This window comes from Oncorhynchus masou, chromosome 31 (assembly GCF_036934945.1).
Source record: "Oncorhynchus masou masou isolate Uvic2021 chromosome 31, UVic_Omas_1.1, whole genome shotgun sequence".
NCBI lineage: Eukaryota > Metazoa > Chordata > Actinopteri > Salmoniformes > Salmonidae > Oncorhynchus > Oncorhynchus masou.
Genome location: NC_088242.1, coordinates 68,126,125 through 68,146,797, shown reverse-complemented (window position 1 = coordinate 68,146,797; position 20,673 = coordinate 68,126,125). Strand labels below are relative to the sequence as shown.

The following is a 20,673-nucleotide window of genomic DNA, read 5'->3' as shown; positions in this document are numbered from 1 at the left end:
TGAAGTGTACCTATGATGAAAATTACAGGTCACATCTTTTTAAGTGGGAGAATTTGCACAATTGGTGGCTGACTAAATACGTTTTTGCCCCACTTACTGTAAGTTCCGACAGTTGACAGTGCATGTCAGAGAAAAAAACAACCATGAGGTCGAAGGAATTGTCTGTAGATCTCCGATACAGGATTGTGTTGAGGCAAAGATCTGGGGAAGGGCACCAAAATATTTATGCAGCATTGACGGTCCCCAAGAACACAGTGTCTTCCATCATTCTTAAATGGAAGACTTTTGGAACCATAAAGACTCTTCCTAGTGCTGATCGCCCAGCCAAACTGAGCAATCGGGGGAGAAGGGCCAAGGTCAGGGAAGTCACGAAGAACCCGATGGTCACTCTGAACGAGCTTTAGAGTTCCTCTGTGGAAATGGGACAACCTTCCTTAAGGACAATCATCTCTGCAGCACTCCACCAATAAAGGCCTTTATGGTAGAATGGCCAGATGGAAGCCACTCCTTTGTAAAAGGCACATCCGCTTGGAGTATGCCAAAGGGCACCTAAAGACTCTCAGTGTCACACCTGCTCTCGCTCCCCCTCCCTGGCACTCGAAGGCGCTAAGCTCCCCAGCATTACACACTCCTGCCACCATCATTACGCACACCTGCCTTCCCCTCATCACGAGGGGAATTGGACTCTGGACCCAATCTCCTCTGTCATTACCTCCCCTATATCTGTCTTGTTCCCCGCTCTGTTCCCTGCTTCTGCATTGATTGCCACTGTGCTGACGCTGTTCCTGTCCTGCTACCTGTCTGTTCCTCATTAAATGTTTAACTCCTCGTACTTGCTTCTCATCTCCAGCGTCGGGCCTTACTCTCAGACCATGAGAAACAAGATTCTCTAGTCAGGATCGAGGCAAAGATGAACAGAGCAAAGTACAGAGAGATCCTTGATGAAAACCTGCTCCCGAGCGCTCAGGACCTCAGACTGGGGCGAAGGTTTACCTTCCAATAGAATAAAAAACCTAAGCACACAGCCAAGACAATGCATGAGTGGCTTCAGGATAAGTCTCTGAATGTCGTTGAGTGGCCCAGCAAGAGCCCGGACTTGAACATCTCTGGAGAGACCTGAAAATAGCTATGCAGCAACTCTCCCTATCCAACCTGACAGAGCTTGAGAGGATCTGCTGAGAATTGTGTGCTGCACACACTCACCGGGCAGGGGAACACTTTGCCATCCTCATACACATTGTTCTCAAAGGAACAGTCTGGAAGAAACACACAGGCAAAAACACACGTGTTATACCTATGCATCTAGGGCAGCACTCTCTGTGCGGTGTGTGTGTGTTGGAACAGTTCAGGGGGGGACCGGCTCTCCTCACACACTGCACTGTGTTGTCCTGGGAGTGAGCGGTAGGACAAGGCTGGTCGGGGTGTGTAAAGTTTTGTCTGCTATAGACACACTGGTTGAAGGTACAGCGCTCACACTCTGCACAGCACCAACCTTACCTTGGTGGGGTGTGTGCAGGCGGTGGGGGGACAGTGTGTGTGTGTACACACCACTGCTCCATTTAGACAGGAACAGTTGGAGCAGCCTGTCTTTATCTCTGTAGGTATAGAATGTTATCATTGTTGCAAAAATAATCACTTGTGTGTGTGTGGTACCTTTGCAGATGGGGACTTGAGCATCTCTGGAGAGACCTGAAAATAGCTATGCAGCAACTCTCCCTATCCAACCTGACAGAGTTTGAGAGGATCTGCTGAGAATTGTATGCTGTATATATGTGTGTATATTCCTGAGTGCGTGTGTGTGGTGTGTGTGTGTACTGTTACAGTTGTTTCGGCAACAGGTCCCTGGGAGGGGTGTGGTGGAGTGATGTCAGGGGCATTCTGAGCTGTGTCAGTCGACCCTCCCTGACACACACACACATTCCGGTAGAGTACCTTATGATATCCACATCGAGCTAAAGGCTAGAGCTGCCAATTTCAAGGAGTGGGACACTAATCCGGATGCTTTAAGATAGAATCCTACTACACCGGCTCTGATGCTCGTAGGATGTGGCAAGGCATGAAAACTATTCTGGACTACAGAGGTTAACACAGCCACGAGCTGCCCAGTGACGTGAGCCTTCCAGATGAGCTCTCGGTAGCCGATGTGAGCAAGACTTTTAAACAGGCCAACATTCACAAAGGAATGGGCCAGATGGATTACCAGGACGTGTACCCAAAGCATGCACGGACCAACTGGCAAGTGTCTTCACTGACATTTTCAACCTCTCCCTGACCGAGTCTGTAATACCTAAATGTTTCAAGCAGACCACCACAGTCCCTGTGCCCAAGGAAACGAAGGTAACCTGCCAAAATTATTACCGCCCCGTAGCACTCACGGTAGCCATGAAGTGCTTTGAAAGGCTGGTCATGGCTTACATCAATAGCATCATCCTGGATACCCTAGACCCACTCCAATTCGCATACCGCTCACACAGATCCACAGATGATGCAATCTCAATCACACTCCACACTTCCCTTTCCCACCTGGATAAAAGGAACACCTATGTGAGAATGCTGTTCATTGACTACAGCTCAGTGTTCAACACCGTAGTGCCCACAAAGCACAACACTAAGCTAAGGACCCTGGGACTAAACACCTCCCTCTGCAACTGGACCCTGGACTTCCTGATGGGCCGCCCCCAAGTGGTAAGGGTAGGCAACAACATGTCTGCCACACTGATCCTCAACACTAGGGTCCATCAGGGGTGCGTGCTTAGTCCCCTACTGTACTCTTTGTTCACCCACGACTGTGTGTCCAAACATGACTCCAACACCATCATTAAGTTTGCTGACGACACAACAGTGGTAGGCCTGATTATCGACAATGACGAGACAGCCTATAGGGAGGAGGTCAGATAACTGGCAGTGTGGTGCCAGGACAGCAACTTCTCCCTCAATGTGAGCAAGACAAAGGAGCTGATCGTGGACTACAGGAAAAGGAGGTCTGAACAGGCCCCCGCTAACATCGACGGGGCTGCAGTGGAGTGGGTCAAGAGTTTCAAGTTCCTTGATGTCCACATCACCAATGAATTATCATGGTCCAATCACACCAAGACAGTCATGAAGAGGGCATGGCAACACCTTTTCTCCCTAAGGAGACTGAAAAGATTTGTCATGGGTCCCCAGATCCTCAAAAAGTTCTACAGCTGCACCATCGAGAGCATCCTGACCGGTCGCATCACCGCCTGGTATGGCAACAGCTTGGTATCTGAACGTAAGGCACTACAGAGGGTACTGCATATGGCCCAGTACATCTCAGGGGCCAAGCATCCTGCCATCCAGGACCTATATACTAGGCCGTGCCAGAGGAATGCCCCAAATATTGTTAAAGACTCCAGTCATCCAAGTCATACTGTTCTCTATGCTACCGCATGGCAAGTGGACTGGAATTGTCCTTAACAACTTCTACTCCCAAGCCATAAGACTGCTGAACAATTAATCAAATGGCCACCTGGACTATTTACATTGACACCCCCCTTGTATGTTGACTCCATATTGACGTTGAGGTTTTAATTTTTGGCGGTCTTTTCTTAGCGGATGTACAATTGTCGCAAATTGAATTATGGGGAGTTTCAGGCCCCGGAGTGAACATAATTGTACACTCGCAAACTCGACTAAAAAACGAGGTCTGAGGAACTTATGTTGCCAATTTCCCTTGCTTGGCTAATCATTTGGACCACCCTCCAAGATGATGAAGGGGATTCCCCCAAGAGCATAAGGCAAGGGTTAGTGGACGAGGATGTGTCTTTTATGAGTTTGAACCGCAGCCATGGTGAAGAGAAACATATCACATGACACCTTTTAAGCCTATAGGAGAAAGAGAAACATCAAATGACACCTCAACCAATAAGATATCACAGTCTGACATCAGAATTAGTTCATCTATGTTTCTCAAACATCAAATTTCAAAGTGTTTCAGGAAAGGTTTAGGCATGAACTCTGAATGGTTAAGGTAAGGGTTAAGGTTTGGGATAGGCTCAGATTTTTTTTTTTTTAAATAGCTTTCTATCAGTAGATTCGAAGGTGCAATCTTTAGCGCCAGAGGCAGATCATTACATATAAGAGATAAATGGGCAACACTGCAACAGAGTTCAATCTTTAACATTTTCAAAATTGTATTTTAACCCCAGTACAGTGGGACTCATATCTTCACTGAAATTAGTGTAAACTTGACACCTTTAAAGTTAAATGTACACCCTTGATTTAGCTGTGCAGACACAAAGGTCCTGTTATCAGTTGTACCCCTCGAAGGACCAGCATCTGATCTACCTGAAAGCTGTGAGTCTACCTGACCAACCAGGCAGCCACAACCACATACTAGACAGGACCTCCATGAGCCAACTAGCTTTAAGCCGGTCTTCAGCTCTGATGTGGGTTTGCCCACAAAATGAGGTGGAAACTGAGCTGCACTTCCTAACCTCCTGCCAAATGTATGACGATACTAGGGACACATATTTCTCTCAGATTACACAGACCCACAAACAATTCGAAAACAAATCCAATGTTGATAAACTCCCATATCTATTATATGAAATATCACAGTGTGCCATCACAGAAGCAAGATTTGTGACCAGTGAAGAACAAACACCATTGTAAATACAACCTATATGCATTTATGCATTTATTTATTTTCCCTTTTGTACTTTAACTATCGTTACAACACTGTGCATAGCCTTAATATGACATTTGAAAGGTCTCTATCCCTTTGAAACTTGTTTACTGTTAAATTCTTATTGTTTATTTCACATTGTTTATTATCTATTTTACTTGCTTTGGCAATGTAAACATACAGTATGTTTCCCATGCCAATAAAGCCCTTTGAATTGAATTGAGAGAGAGAGAAATAGAAAGAGGCTTTACTCTCTGCCTCTCTCTCTCTGGGCCTGGTGTGTGTGTGTGTGTGTGTGTGTGTGTGTGTGTGTGTGTGTGTGTGTGTGTGTGTGTGTGTGTGTGTGTGTGTGTGTGTGTGTGTGTGTGTGTGTGTGTGTGTGTGTGTGTGTGTGTGTGTGTGTGTGTGTGTGTGTGTGTGTGTGTGTGTGTGTGTGTGTAGAGAAGTGGGACATGGGTGTCATGCTTAAAATCCTATGTTTGATTGGTAATCCCTTGTCAAGCCTGATTAGCGAAGAGCATGTTCTCTCTAAAGCTTGAACATCTGACACACTCGCACACTGGCTCAAACAACACCCTTACAAGACGTGTGTCCCTTGCCTCCACTGTGACTAGATCATCAATAGGCTTAATCAGCCACATCTTTATATCCACACCACAACCCGGACCTGTAATGCCTGATGGAAACCATATTCAACCACCAGGGATCCCAGAGGTGTGTGTGGAGGAAGTCAAACAGGACAGTCAGGTGAGATTTGACTCCTGTCTTTAACCTCCATGCTGTTCTAGTATGATCTTTCTAGGCACCTCGATTGGCTAGTGCTCTCGAAGTACCCTGTTTGTTTATCGGACTGTCACCAGGTAAATCCATCCCCCTTGAGCCGACAGTTATCCTCAGGAAATGCCTTTTAAGCTGCTGTCTGTCTGGTGTGTGAGAGAGAGTTCAAGTACTGTGTGTGTTTGTGTCCGTGTTTCTTTCTGTACGTTTGGTGGTGTCTGCTTGTGTATCTGTGTTTATGTTTCTTCGTGTGTGCTTATTGCTGTGAAGACACGCTCCCTGGGTCAGCTTGGAAGGCTGTGTATGTATATGTGTTCCTACAGTCCGCCCAGCAGATATGTTGTATTCTCTAGGCATTAAGAACACAACCCACAGATGATCTAACACCGAAAGGTCAGTCAGCACAAGTAAAGGTGGAGTGTCTGTATGTGTATATGTGTGTGGGGGGTGGGGCTTGTATTATTATCCTTGTGGGTACCGGAAAACCCCAAAAGTCCCCCCAAGGATAGTAAAGCAAGGAATATGATTTATGCGTGCGTGCTTGCGTGCATGCGTCTGTGTGTGTGCAGGGTAATACTTTTGAGTTCATCAAAATCAAATCAAATTTGTTTTGTCACATGCACCGAATTCAACAGGTGTAGAGTAGACCTTACTGTGAAATGGTTACTTACGAGCCCTTAAACAACAATGCAGTTCAAGAAATATAGTTTATAAAATAATTACTAAATAAAATAAAGTAAAACATGTAAATAAAAAGTAACACAATAAAATGAGATACAGGGGGTACCGGTACAGGTTAGTCGAGGTAATTTGTACATGTAGGTAGGGGTAAAGTGACTATGCATAGAGTGTGAGTGTGTGTGTGTGTGTGTGTGTGTGTGTGTGTGTGTGTGTGTGTGTGTGTGTGTGTGTGTGTGTGTGTGTGTGTGTGTGTGTGTGTGTGTGTGTGTGTGTGTGTGTGTGTGTGTGTGTGTGTGTGTGTGTGTGTGTGCATGATTTCAAATTTACTCATGGATGCTTTATTTGTCGGAATTGAGATGGAATGGAGTGATCCTAAACCCTGACAGGAACCAGAACTAGGCCCCATGGAAGGAGGTTTGTTGGCAGCACAGCCAAAAGACACAATTCATTGTTTAGACTCCAGGAATGGATATGTGTCTTTAAATACTATACAGATCTGACAATGTTGTTTATCCTGACCTGATTTGTCACCTTACGTGACTCTCAATCACTTACCGGGCAATAACACATTCACATCTAGAAGGTACTGCTGTGTCAGTAGAGAGAGGGAGGGTTATAGGAAGGGTGAAGGGTGGTTGTCTGTCTCAGAGTCAAGCAGGGGAGGGGTTCAGGGAGGACTGAGGTGGGGAGAGCAGGGGTTAGAGGTGAGGTGGTTTGTCAGATAGGGAAAGCTGAACAAAATCCCACTTACTTGTGTGTGTGTGTCTGTGTTGTATGTGCGTGCATGCAAGTGTGTATAAGTGTGTTCAAGTCCTGACCCTTAGAGCTTATCTCCATCCAACTAAACATTAATTACAGCTTCAGTAAAGACCTTAACTTGATCAGTTAAGCAGGACCAGGAATTACAATGTGCCCAATGCTAACATTTGCCACTGAATAAAGTGTCATGTGAAAAGGTGAGGGATACTGATGGCACAAGCCCACAGTCAATCAAGCAATGTCAACACAGAAAGCTAGATAGTTAGCCTAGCATCGTTTAGTCACAGTGACCACCATGATAGAACAGACATCAAGCTAACCATAGTTAACCAAGCATTCTTCAGTTACAGCCTTGTTAATACAGACAGCTGGCTAGCCATAGTTAGCTTAGCTTTGCCCAGTGGCCACTGTGTCAGTTAATTGTAGCTTTCCTAGCACTGCTCAATGACAGCTTGCCTATGTAAATACAGACATATAGCTTGCCATAGTTAGCCTAGCATCACTCACTTAAGTTACACCAATGACAATAAAGACAGCTGTCTAGTCGTAGTTAGCTTAGCATTGCTCAGTGACAGACATGTTAATACTGCTAGCTAGCCACAGATAGTCTAGCATTGATCCTTGGCAAAACTATTTGTTGTTCAACAACAAAATGGCTCTTATCTTACCACACTTATCGTTCTCTGTTCCAGGCCAGGGGTTGTGGTGTGAGAGGCTGGGACTGGGCCTGGAGCATGGGGCTGTGCTAAGGAAGGTTCTAGATCCAAGGCAAGGGGCTGTGATTAAGACCTGGTGTTGGATTGAGGCTGTAATGATGCAGCCACAGAGGCCTTGTCTGTCCAGGTGGAGGGTCCTGCTCTGGTCCACACTACTCCTCCTCAGTCCCCTCAGAGTCACAGGTAAGACCCATCACCACAACTGTATTATTATCTTACCCTGACTGTCTCATAGAAAAAGGAAAAAACACAAGTAGTGAGGGAGGACAGTTTTCTGTTGAATGTTGTGTGTGTGTTTGTGAACAAGTAGAACTATTGAACGAGACCCTGTTGGACTGTCAGTGTTCCACGTCGTAACTAAAGATGCGTTCCAGAGGTTTTGTATATACTTTTTAGCTATTAGTACAGAAAGTAGCACCCACAAGCCAAAACGGGTCTCAAATATTGTGCACATTTTGTACAACACCATTCATTTCGTATGATATGTTAAAAATGTAAATTTGTGCAATATGTTACGAATTTGTAAGTACTTTAATTTAGACAGAGTTTCCAATGAAGCTGTGTGTAAAAGTGAGCTGTTTTGGCTCGTGCAGGGCATCCCTATACAATTGTAGAAGATGGCTTGCCTTGGGAGGCCGGGAGTGGTGACCAAACTGTGAGACGAGAAAATTGTAAGTAATTGTAGTGTACCGGTATATGTTTATGGCAAATACACCCATCACCACGTTTCCATAAGCTTCTTCCTTCCCTGCTGAAGAAAAACTGAAAACGCGCACACACGCGCACACAGGCCCTAGGGGCCCAAGGTTTCAAAGGGATAGAGACCTTCTTCCCCTCGTCAATCTACACACAATACGCCAAAGCAAAAGGACAAAGCAAAAACAGGTTTGCATTTTTTTCTTCACATTTATTAAAAATAAAAAACAGAAATTATTTACATAGGAATTCAGATACTTTGCTATGAGAGTCGAAATTGAGCTCATGTGCATCCTGTTTCCATTGATCATCCTTGAGATGTTTTGTAACGCTCGTCGTCGTAAGCAAGAGTGGACCAAATCGCAGCATGGAAAGTGTTCATGATCTTTATTGTCAAGAATCACTCAAACAAAAATAACGAATACAAAAAAAGCGACCGGTTCCGTCAGGCACAGCTACTAAATGGAAAACAACACCCCACAAAACCCAAATGGAAAATTACAACTTATATGATCCCCAATCAGAGACAACGATAGACAGCTGCCTCTGATTGGGAACCACACTAGGCAAAAACAACAAAGAAATAGACAACATAGAATGCCCACCCCAAATCACACCCTGACCTAACCAAATAGAGAAAATAAACAGCTCTCGAAGGTCAGGGCCCAACAACATTTCTTCAACTTCATTGGAGTCCACCTGTGGTAAATTTAAATTGATTGGACATTATTTGGAAAGGCACACACCTGTCTATATAAGTTCCCACAGTTGACAGTGTATGTCAGAGCAAAAATCAAGCCATGAGGTCAAAGGAATTGTCTGTAAAACTCTGAGACAGGATTGTGTCGAGGCACAGATCTGGGGAAGTGTACTAAAAAATGAACACAGTGGCCTCCTTCATTTCTAAATGGAAGAAGTTTGGAACCACAAAGACGCTTCCAAGAGCTGGCCGCCCGGCCAAACTGAGCAGTCGGGGTAGAAGGGCTTTGGTCAGGGAAGTGACCAAGAACCCGATGGTCACTCTGACAGAGCTCCAGAGATCCTCTGTGGAGATGGGAGAACATTTCAGAAGGACAACCATCTCTGCAGCACTCCAACAATCAGGCCTTTATGGTAGAGTGGCCAGACGGATGCCACTCTTCAATAAAAGGCACATGACTGCCTGCTTGGAGTTTGCCAAAAGGCACTTAAACGAATCTCAGACAATGAGAAGCAAGATTCTCTAGTCTGATGAAACCAAGATTGAACCAAGCATCATGTCTGGAGGAAACCTGGCACCATTCCTACCGTGAAGCACGGTGGTCGCAGCATCATGTTGTGGGATGTTTTTTGGCGGTAGGGACTGGGAGACTAGTCAGGATCAAGGGTAACATGAACGGAGACTAGTCAGGATCAAGGGTAACATGAACGGAGCAAAGTACAGAGAGATCCTTGATGAAAACCTGCTCCAGCGCGCTCAAGACCTCAGACTGGGGAGAAGGTTCACCTTCCTACAGGACAACGACCCTAAGCACACTGCCAAGACAACGCTTGGGGACAAGTCTCTGAATTTTATTGAGCAGTCCAGCCAGAGCCCGGACTTAAACCCGATCAAACATCTCTGTAGAGACTTGAAAATACCTGTGATATTTCAGCATTTATTATTTCATAAATTAATATAAATTTGCTAAAATCTGTTTTTGCTTTGTCCTAATTGAGTATTGTGTGTCGTTTTTCTAGGGAAAAAAACAGGTGAATCAATTTTAGAATACGGATGTAATGGCTGTAAATGTGGAAAAGGTCAAGGGGTCTGAATACTTTCCGAAGGCACTGTACATGTGTGTGTATGCCTATTGGTTTTCAAATCAACTTTCTTTCATTGTCTAGCAGCCAAAGGAATTAACCTAGTCATATTAGCAACCAATGATAGTTGTTGCATCTCCCCTCTTTCAGAATTTCTAAAGATATTTTTATCTCTGTACATGAAACCTCTTGCATGAGCTGTGCGCATTTTAGAACAGTGTTTTGCAGCCAATTGCATTTTGGAACATTTGCAAGTATGCCTACCACTGTGTACATATTGCTGCGCTTAAAATGTGAAGAAATTATAGTTTATCAACATTTTAAGCTAAACATTCTGATCTGTTCCATCAGCCTTATTAATTGATACGCTGTATACCTCCACTACACCACACTACTTTGATAAGCATTGTGAGTAACCGCAATACTCACAAAAAAGGTGGGTATAAGGCGTATACTGGGTATACCCTCCACTCCACATCTGCTGGTCAGACCAGCTTGACCAGCATGGACCAGCTTGAAATTTACAAGCAGTCTGTGTTGTTTTTTTTCAGCAGGGTTGGCACACCTTCTTGTAGGCTGTTCTGTTATTGCTTTGCCAGAATTCATGTATTTATTGATATAATCCATTAGCTGAAATAACCTTTAAATATCTCCTGAAAAGGTGTTTGTTGTCAGCAGAAATTGTACTCCCTGCATGGCTTATATCCCAAAGGCTCAGCACTTTGTCTGATTGGCTACTGTGCTAATCATAGACTTGTCTGACTGGCAGGGAACCCATGTCTGGAGGGCCAGGATGTGTTTTCCACGGTTCGAGAGAACAGCATGATGGGAGAACTTATCATTGAGCTTAACACAGAGCTGACAGCCAATGATGTTGTCTGGAGCCTAACTGGGGAGGATGCTCATTGGTTCTTCCTCGAAGGGCGGAGCATCAGACTCAAGGCCCCATTGGACAGAGTTCTGGACCGGGAGGTAATCTTAAAAATGTTATTGCAATTTTGTCACAATGATGACAGGATTTGGTCTTGGTTTGGAACATGACTCAAACAACAACACACAGCAGGGTCATATGCAGATTCAGGTTGACCTTTATTATCATGAATCCTGGATGTAGAACTGAGCGATTTCTGCCAGATAGGCCAGCTTCAAAGTCAAAATTGGCTAAATTGTTAACATTTATGAAAACAAAAAGTAGCTTTTTGGTCTTAATTTAAGGTTAGGGTTAAGCATTAGGATTAGCAGTGTGGTTAAGGTTAGAGTTAAAATTAGCAGTGCCAGATTAAGAAATCATAGGTGGTAGTTTCCATTTAAATCAGGACTGACAGCCATTGCTAGTGTACCCATGAGTGCACCTATGAGTGTAACAGTCATATTGCCAGGGTAATAGGTTCCAAAACCCTTCTCTGGATTATATGTCTATTTGACCACAATGCAACAAGCTGTATATCTGGCGTGCATGCTGCCCAAATTGCGGCATTCCCGACTGTAGGCATACTGGTAACTGACGAAATAAAGGAAACACTTGAGTAAATGAAGAACACGAAGATTACGTTATGGTGTGGGGTGCATTTTCCTTGCATGGTTTAGGTCCACTTGTAGAATCGATGTCAAGGAGCAGTAAAGCTGTTCTTTTGAACATTGAGAGCGGGCTCCTATGGTTGGAATAACCATTTTTGTGTGTATTTGTGTGTGTGTGTTTCAGGTTCAGGGCCCAGTCCTGATGGCAGCGTTGACCTGCTTTGAGGAGGACATTGTGCAGGTAGAGACTCTTCATTTCTGGAAATATATTTGTCCCTTGTACCACAGTGATTTTATTATGGTTCCCAAACTTCTAAATGTGTGTGTGTGTTTCAGAGTGAGTACAGGATCATGGTAGAGATTCTGAATGAGAATGATAACACTCCTGAGTTTGTGGAGAGCACCATTCAGCCTCGCAGCATCAGTGAGGTAAGTAGACTACACATGTATGCGCACACACACACACACACACACACACACACACACACACACACACACACACACACACACACACACACACACACTGAAACAGACTATTGCGTGCTGTCTAGCTGGCTGAGGTGAATACAGTGGTGTTTACAGTCCAGGCCACAGATGCAGATGATGACACCATCATGTACTCCATCGACCAGACCTCGGTACAGTATTAATAACATTTTATACATAAATATACACCAGGTCTCCTTACTGCATCAATAATGTTGTGCATTTAAATGAGTGTGTACAGTATTTGTGGGTGGTCTCTGTTCCAGCCTGATGCTGCATACTTCAGAGTGGATCTCCCTAACAGTGGAGAGGTGATACTGGCCAAGCCTCTGGACTACGAGACCAAAACACAACTAGAGATTACCATATCCGCTTTGGTATACTAATAGACCTACTGCTACTGAAAGAGTTTGGCTGCTCCTACAATCTGAGTGATATATTTTGTGAATAATGCACACCAATCTATGACTGGAACTGTTCCACCAACCAGTCCGTTTCAGTCTGATACGGTCTGTGTGTGTGTATGTGTCTATTTATGTATGTGTAGGAGATTAACACTGCAGAGAAGTTCAACACCAGTGCCATCCTGATCGTGAATATCTTGGACAGAGACGACCAGTACCCACATTTCCTGCCATGCACGCCCATCTCCAATGACCAATCAAATCGTGTCTGCACCAATCCCATCTACATGGTTAACATCACAGAAGGCGAACAGGTTAGTGACCAGGGTTCGGGTGGTAGGTGTCAGTGGTTAGCGGTTAGGGACTGATGTATTGTGTTAATGTTGTCTGTTATAGGACATTATTCTGGACTTCTCTCCCGGGCCAATCAATGCTGTGGATGGAGACAGAGGCCTCAGCACACCTCTCAGCTACAGCATCCTGTCAGGTAACACACACACACACACATCGTTTAGCTTTACAATGAAATGCAGAATAATATTTGGGAGCTGATAACATAGATATGTTGTCAGGGGCTGATAGCGGGCATTTCGTGATGGATGAGCTGACAGGGGAGATGCGTCTGACAAGAGGAGTAGAGAACAGACTACAGACACCCACACTACACCTCCAAGTCATGGTGAGACACACACACACTTATGCAGACTTACACTCAGTGGACAGTTTATAAGGTACACCACCCCGCTCACAAAAATGGTTTGCAGATAGTGAGTCACATGGCTATGGCTTGCTATATAAAGCAGGCAGACAGGGATCGAGGCATTCAGGTACTGTTTGATTGAACATTAGAATGGGCAAAACGAGTGACCTAAGCGACTTTGAGGGTGGTATGAACATCGGTTCCAGGCGCACTGGATCCAGTATCTCAGAAACGGCCGGCCTCCTGGGTTTTTCACGCATGACAGTGTCTAGGGTTTACCAAGAATTGTGCGACAAACAAAAACCATCCAGTATCCAGTTAGTGGTAGTCCTGTGGGTGAAAACAACTCGTTGATGAGAGGTCGAAGGAGAATGGCAAGAAGCATTCAAGCTAACAAGTGGGCCACAAACAGGCAAATAACAGCGCAGTAAAACAGTGGTGAACAGAACGGCATCTTGGAACGCACAACTCATTGGTCCTTGTCACGGATGGGCTATTGCAGCAGCCGACCACACCAGAAGAAGGGGCTCCAGTAGGCACGCAATCACCAACACTGGACAATTGAGGAGTGGAAAAACATTGCCTGGTCCGATGAATCTAGATTCCTGTTGTGTCATGCTGATGGCAGAGTCCATGGCCCCATCCTGCCTGGTGTCAACGGTACAGGCTGGTGGCAGTGGTGTAATGGTGTGGGGAATGTTTTCCTGGCACACGTTAGGTCCTTTGATTCCAATTGAGCAATGTTTCCATGTCCTGAAGAATTCAGGATGTTCTGGAGATAAGAGGGTCCGACCCGGTACTTCATGGGTCTACCTAATAAACTGTCCACTGAGTGTATAAACGAGTATGGAGATTGAACGTTTTGTTCATTATTAATGGAAATTTCTCCCCCTCCTCAGGCATACCAGAGGAATGATCCTAGGAAGTACTCAGTTGCCACAGTGGTGGTCCGTGTTGTTGCTGTCAACCACTTTCCTCCTCAGTTCAGCTGGCCTGAATACCGTGGCTTTGTCATCGAAGGCGACAGCCCTGCCTCACTGGTCAACACTTACGGCAACACTGTGCTGCTGATACAGACACAGGACAGGGACTTCTCTGATGTATGCACACACTCACACACACACACACACACACACACACACACACACACACACACACACACACACACACACACACACACACACACACACACACACACACACACACACATACACACAGATAGACATGCATAATATAATATTCTGTAACTTCAACTCTCTCTTCTCTCAATCGGTAGGGCATCAATCCCAATATGCACTACTCCTTGAGGTCCTCGTCCAATCACACACAGTTCTACCACATCACACAGGAGGGGCTTCTGATTGCTAGAACCAATCAGCTATGGCCATCACAGACACACACTCTGAAGGTGGGCTTTGATTGGACAGAAGAGTAGTACCAGAGAACAACCTAATTACTCTCTATTGAGGATGGACAGGCTGCTTTGATGAAGCTGATGTTGATGATGATGATATCCTGCAGGTAGTGGCTGTGGATTTGGAGTCAGGTGAAATGGACACGGCTCTCATAAAGGTGGAGGTGCTGTTTGAAGGACAAACAGGTAACACACACACATAATGGGAATCTGTGTGGTCATACTTGCTCTGCAGTTCATCATCAGTGTCTGTATGTACAAAACATGACATAGACTGACCAGTTGTATCCAGGTGAAGGCTATGACCTGTTATTGATGTCACTTGTTAAATCCACTTCAATCAGTGTAGATGAAGGGGACCTCTACAGGATCATTTTACACACCCCTGTGGGGTGGTTGAGTTAACATAGGCTAATGCGATTAGCATGAGGTTGTAAGAAACAAGAACATTTCCCAGGACATAGAACTTAAAAACAATTCTTGTTAACAAGAATTAAATTTTAAGTTAACTTAAATTCTTGTTAACTTAAATTATTGTTAACTTAAATTATTGTTAATCTAACTTCACAGTCCAATTTACAGTAGCTATTACAGTGAAATAATACCGTGCTATTGTTTGAGAAGAGTGCACAATTATGAACTTGAAAATGTATTCATAAACCAATTAGGCACATTTGTGCAGTCTTGATACAACATTTGAACAGAAATGCAATGCTTCATTGGATCAGTCTAACACTTTGCACATACACTTCTGCCATCTAGTGGCCAAAATCTAAATTGTGCCTGAGCTGGAGTAATACATTATGGCCTTTCTCTTCGATTTCAAAGATGATGGTACAAAAAAATACAAAAAACGCATGTTTTTTTCTTTGTATTATCTTTTACCAGAACTAATGTGTTATATTCTCCAACATTCATTTCACATTTCCACAAACTTCAAAGAGTTTCCTTTGAAATGGTATCAAGAATATGCATATCCTTGCTTCAGGTCCTGAGCTACAGGCAGTTCGATTCGGGTATGTAATTTTAGGTGAAAATTGAAATAAAGGGTTCTATCCTTAGAAGGATTTTTAAGCCTTTAGGCAATTGAGACATGGATTGTGTATGTGTGACATTCTGAGGGTGAACTGACAAGATTAACTATTTTAGTGCTTTTGAACGGGGTATTGCATTAGGTGCCAGGCGCACCAGTTTGAGTGTGTCAAGAACTGCAGCTCTGCTGGGTTTTTCACGCTCAACAGTTTCCTGTGTGTATCAAGAATGGTCCACCACCCAAAGGACATCCAGCCAACTTGACACAGCTGTAGGAAGCATTGGAGTCAACATGGGCCAGCATCCCTGTGGAATGTTTTCAATACCTTGTAGAGTCCATGCCCAGACTAATTGAGTCTGTTCTGAAGGAAAAAGGGGGTGCAACTCAATATTAGTAATGTTTTCTAAGGTTTTGTACGTTCAGTGTATGATAAACAGAGTAGCAGCAGCGTATATGACTCAATGTGAGTGGGTGTGCCTGTGTCTAGAGTCAGTATAAATGGTGTTCCTAATGTTTTGTACACTTAGTGTATATCTGTGTGTGTGTGTGTGTGTGTGTGTGTGGGTGTGTGGGTGCAGTCCCTCAGGGCCAATTGGGGGATGGGCTTCTTCCTGGTAGCTGTGCAGTGGGCAAGGCTATGGGTATGGTCATCCTGGGGCTAACTCTGTTAGGCTGCACTCTGTATGCACTGCAGCATGTACTCCAGACATACAGAGGACTGAAGGACCCAGAGGACAGGGGCTGTATAGCCCAGGGGAAGCACCCCAACGTGGTGAGATACACTGACACCTCACCCTGACCCCTAACCTTTTAACTTTTAAGCTCTAACATTTACACATTCTGGTCCTGTGCTCTGACCTGTGTGTCTCTCTGTCTCCTCTCCCCTCTCCCCTGCTGGTTTAGAGATTACAATGCTTCCAGCTGGTGAGTCTCTCCTCCTCTCAGCCCCTGTGTGTGTGTGTGTGTGTGTGTGTGTGTGTGTGTGTGTGTGTGTGTGTGTGTGTGTGTGTGTGTGTGTGTGTGTGTGTGTGTGTGTGTGTGTGTGTGTGTGTGTGTGTGTGTGTGTGTGTGTGTGTGTCATACAGGGCATAGTGTAGCCATCTTGTTGTGTGTGTGTTTTTTTCTCCCCAGGTGAGTCACAGTAGTCCAATGCCAGTACTGGATGAGGTGAAATTTAAAAAAGAGGGTCTGAGCAGGTCCACCTCCAAGCTACTGGGCAGTCAGAGCATCTACAGTCCTGCAGACTTCAACACTTCTCCACTCAATGCTTTACCTATAGCTATACCCTCAATGACCTACATCCAGCCTATACTACCCAGCACCACTCCTGCAGACCCCAGTCATTGCCCTGCTTCACCCAACTCCTCCCATACACCTGCTACAACCACCACACCTGAACTACTCACAACATCCACTCAACCCTTGGACAACTCTAGCTTTAACACACCCACACTCCCCACACCTACCCCAAATCTGATGGATGAACCTTTATCTACAGACAGATTTTCACATACACACCCCTTCCCTATTGCAGAAGAGGTAGGTACACCCACTCAGGTAGAAGAGACTCCTAAAGACACCTACCCACCTACCTCACTTACCCAACAGCAGGTACACACACCTTTACCTCCTCCCATTCCTATCAACTCACCCCCCCATGCCACCCCACCTCCTACCTCAATTACCACACCTCTCCCTCTTTCACCTGCTGCAGACCCAATACACACTCCAGAGTGTACAGGAGATACTCACACACCTTTACTTACTCCACCCTGTCCAGAGCAGGACAGCGTTGGGACACCCCCACCTAAACCCACTACAGGGCAGGCACACATACCTGTACTGACTACGCCCACCCCAGAGCAGGTAGGACCACCAGGGTACCCTGAGAAGTGCAAACTCTCCACACACAGCCCTGAGATAGCCTCCATTGGGGATGATGACTGCTTCCTGGGGGATGAGGAGGCCATCAGGACCAGTGATGATGATGAGGATGAAGAGCTGGTGAGACTCTGTTTTCGCGTACAGCCCACATTCCTGATAACAGACTATGACAATGACATCACTACTGAGATCCCACCCAGCAGTGGAGAGGACGAGGGGACTGAGAATGGCGAAGGAGTGGAGAGCGATGGAATTAAAGGAGGGAGACGAGGGAGGGGTCGAGAGAGGCAGTGATTATATGGAAGGAAAGGGGGGTCATTTGGAGAGCGAAGCAGAGAGCTTGAAACAGGGGACTCAATCATTTCAACCCTGTAATACAGAGCAGGAAGTATCAGTGGGCCAATCAAAGGAGAGATAGACAGTAACCCAGCAACACTCTCGAACTAAAAGTATCTTTGGTGAGTTGCTGAGGCCAAAGATGTCGGAAAACTCTGAAGCACGCCCACATAAACACACACAGAAACACACACACATACAGTACACTGATGACATCGGAACATCCTAGACTTGCCTCAACCAAGTGTAAATGAAACACAACACAACAGGCCATGTGTCTGAGATATAGGCTACACTTCACTTGTAACATAGGCCTAGGACTTGAGTCTGTTGTGTTGCTGTGTTGTTGTTCTTATTGTGTTGAATGGACTCCTGCACACGGTGTGTAGGCCTACTTACAAATAAATATGTATTGTGCATCTGTTTATTGTCAACCCCTATAACCATTTTTATTTAGTTAGAACTAAAACACCCCTGTGATCCTTAATGAAAAAAAACAGCACAGACCAGCATACATTTCAAGCTGTTCCATGCTAGACTATGCTGGTCTATGCTGGTCAGTGCTTGTTGGATCATGGTCAAGCTGGTATGACCAGCATGATCCAGCTGGTCAAGCTGGTCTGACCTGGTTGGTCTGGTCTAGTTGGTTCTGCTGGGCAACCAGCCTTCGTTGTGTTTTCGCTGGTGACGAGCCTTTGTTGTGTTTTCCCTGGTGACCAGCCCTTGTTGTGTATTCGATGGCAGCCCAGCTATCGTTGTGTTTTCGCTGGTGACCACTTTATTGTATTTTCGCTGGTGACCAGATTTTGTTGTGTTTTATTTGCTGGTGACCAGGCATCACTGTGTATTGGACACTGGTGACAAGCATAAACTAAAGCATAACCAGTATCAAGTCACATTATGATGGTTTACAAAGTGATGTTTAATTCAAATTGGAATCCATCCAGAGTGGATTCCCACAATCCCACAATGAGAATGAATACAAGGGTTAGAAAGCTGAACAAATCAGACCACACTCTTAGAAAAAAAGGCTGCTATCTAGAAGCTTAATTAAAGGGTTCGTTGGCTATCCCTATAGGAGAACCCTTTGAAGAACCCTTTTGCGTTGCATGTAGAACCCTTTCTACAGAGGGCTCTACATGGAACCCAAAAGGGTTCTACCTGGAACCCAAAATGGTTATCCTATGAGGACAGCCAAAGAACCCTTTTGGAACCCTTTTTTCTAAAAGAGTACCTAAACCAGGGGTTCTCAAACTTGAGAAAAAGTGCATAGGTACGTGTTGCCCAGCAACAGCCCCAAAACATCACCGCTCTAGAGGAGATCTGCATGGAGAAATGGGCCAAAATACCAGCAACAGTGTGTGAAAACCTTGTGAAGAATTACAGAAAACGTTTGACCTCTGTCATTGCCAACAAAGAGTACATAACAAAGTATTGAGATAAACTTTTGTTATTGACCAAATACTTATTTTCCACCATAATTTGCAAATAAATTCATTAAAAATCCTACAATGTGATTTTTTTGATTTTTTTTCTAATTTTGTCTGTCATAGTTGAAGTGTACCTATGATGAAAATTACAGGCCTCTCTCATCTTTTTAAGTGGGAGAACTTGCACAATTGGTGGCTGACTAAATACTTTTTTGCCCCACTGTAAATGGGATCATCAGATCATGATATTTTGTTCTTTCACACTGAGGCTTGGTGATTATCGAGGCCGTGAGTGTTGGAAAGATTTTTCAAATACTGAGTAACTATCATTCGCAATGGCTTCATTGACTTGTGTGAGGCAATGAAAAATGACTGAGCTCGGCTTATGGGTGTATGTGGTGAGTTAAGACAATCCGACATCGCCAAATGGGCACTTTAGTACATATGCATGCATTCTGGAGAGAGACGCACCATGTCTTTGCCACGCACCCCTCCCCTACTTCTTGATGCAACATTTTAAATTGTACGCAAGACACATTATCTAAACACATACAGTGCATTCGGAAAGTATTCATACCCCTTGACTTTTTCCATATTTTGTTATGTTACAGCCTCAGGCTAAAATGTATTACATTTTTTTCCTAATCAATCTACACACAATACCCCATAATGACAAAGTGAAAACAAGTTTCTAGAAATGTTTTTAAAAAAGTACTAAAAATTAAAAAACAGAAATACCTTATTTACATAATTATTCAGACCCTTTGATTTGAGACTTAAAATTGAGATCAGGTGCATCCTGTTTCCATTAATCATACTTGAGGTTTTTCTACAACTTGATTGGAGTCCACCCGTGGTAAATTCAATTGATTGGACATGATTTGGAAAGGCACACACCTGTCTATATAAGGTCCCACAGTTGACAGTGTATGTCACAAAAAAACTAAGCCATGAGGTCAAAGGAATTGTCCATAGAGCTCAGGGGCAGGATTGTGTTGAGGCACAGATCTGGGGAAGGGTACCCAAAAAATAGTGCAGTATTGAACATTTGAACATCTTGGCCATCTTGGCCATCTTGGCAGCATCATGCTGTTGGGATGTTTTTCAACAGCAGGGACTGGGAGACTAGTCAGGATCGAGGGAAAGATCAACGGAGCAAAGTATAGAGTGATTCTTGATGAAAACCTGCTCCAGAGCGCTCTGGCCCTCCGACTGGGGCGTAGGTTCACCTTCCAACAGGATAACGACCCTAAGCACACAGCCAAGACAACACAGGAGTGGCTTCGGGACAAATCTCTGAATGTCCTTGAGTGGCCCTGCCAGAGTCCGGACTTAAACCCGATTGACCATCTCTGGAGGGACTTGAAAATAGCTGTGCAGCGACGCTCCCCATCCAACCTGACTGAGCT

General features: G+C 44.7%; 1 protein-coding gene across 1 annotated transcript in view; it reads left to right on the top strand.

The window, feature by feature from the left end:
* Nucleotides 1–19,336, top strand: part of LOC135524337 (cadherin-related family member 5-like) — a 40,180-nt gene extending 20,844 nt beyond the window's left edge. The window contains 18 exon segments of the mRNA XM_064951794.1: nucleotides 5,263–5,395; nucleotides 7,558–7,764; nucleotides 8,175–8,252; nucleotides 10,829–11,031; nucleotides 11,762–11,818; nucleotides 11,914–12,006; nucleotides 12,129–12,215; nucleotides 12,330–12,440; nucleotides 12,611–12,781; nucleotides 12,864–12,954; nucleotides 13,040–13,146; nucleotides 14,067–14,267; nucleotides 14,444–14,575; nucleotides 14,689–14,767; nucleotides 16,193–16,386; nucleotides 16,518–16,538; nucleotides 16,746–17,746; nucleotides 17,748–19,336. Of these exon segments, the coding sequence (XP_064807866.1) occupies nucleotides 7,677–7,764; nucleotides 8,175–8,252; nucleotides 10,829–11,031; nucleotides 11,762–11,818; nucleotides 11,914–12,006; nucleotides 12,129–12,215; nucleotides 12,330–12,440; nucleotides 12,611–12,781; nucleotides 12,864–12,954; nucleotides 13,040–13,146; nucleotides 14,067–14,267; nucleotides 14,444–14,575; nucleotides 14,689–14,767; nucleotides 16,193–16,386; nucleotides 16,518–16,538; nucleotides 16,746–17,746; nucleotides 17,748–17,916 (2,883 nt within the window). The 5' untranslated portion in view covers nucleotides 5,263–5,395; nucleotides 7,558–7,676 and the 3' untranslated portion in view covers nucleotides 17,917–19,336.
* The last annotated feature ends 1,337 nt before the right edge of the window (nucleotides 19,337–20,673 follow it).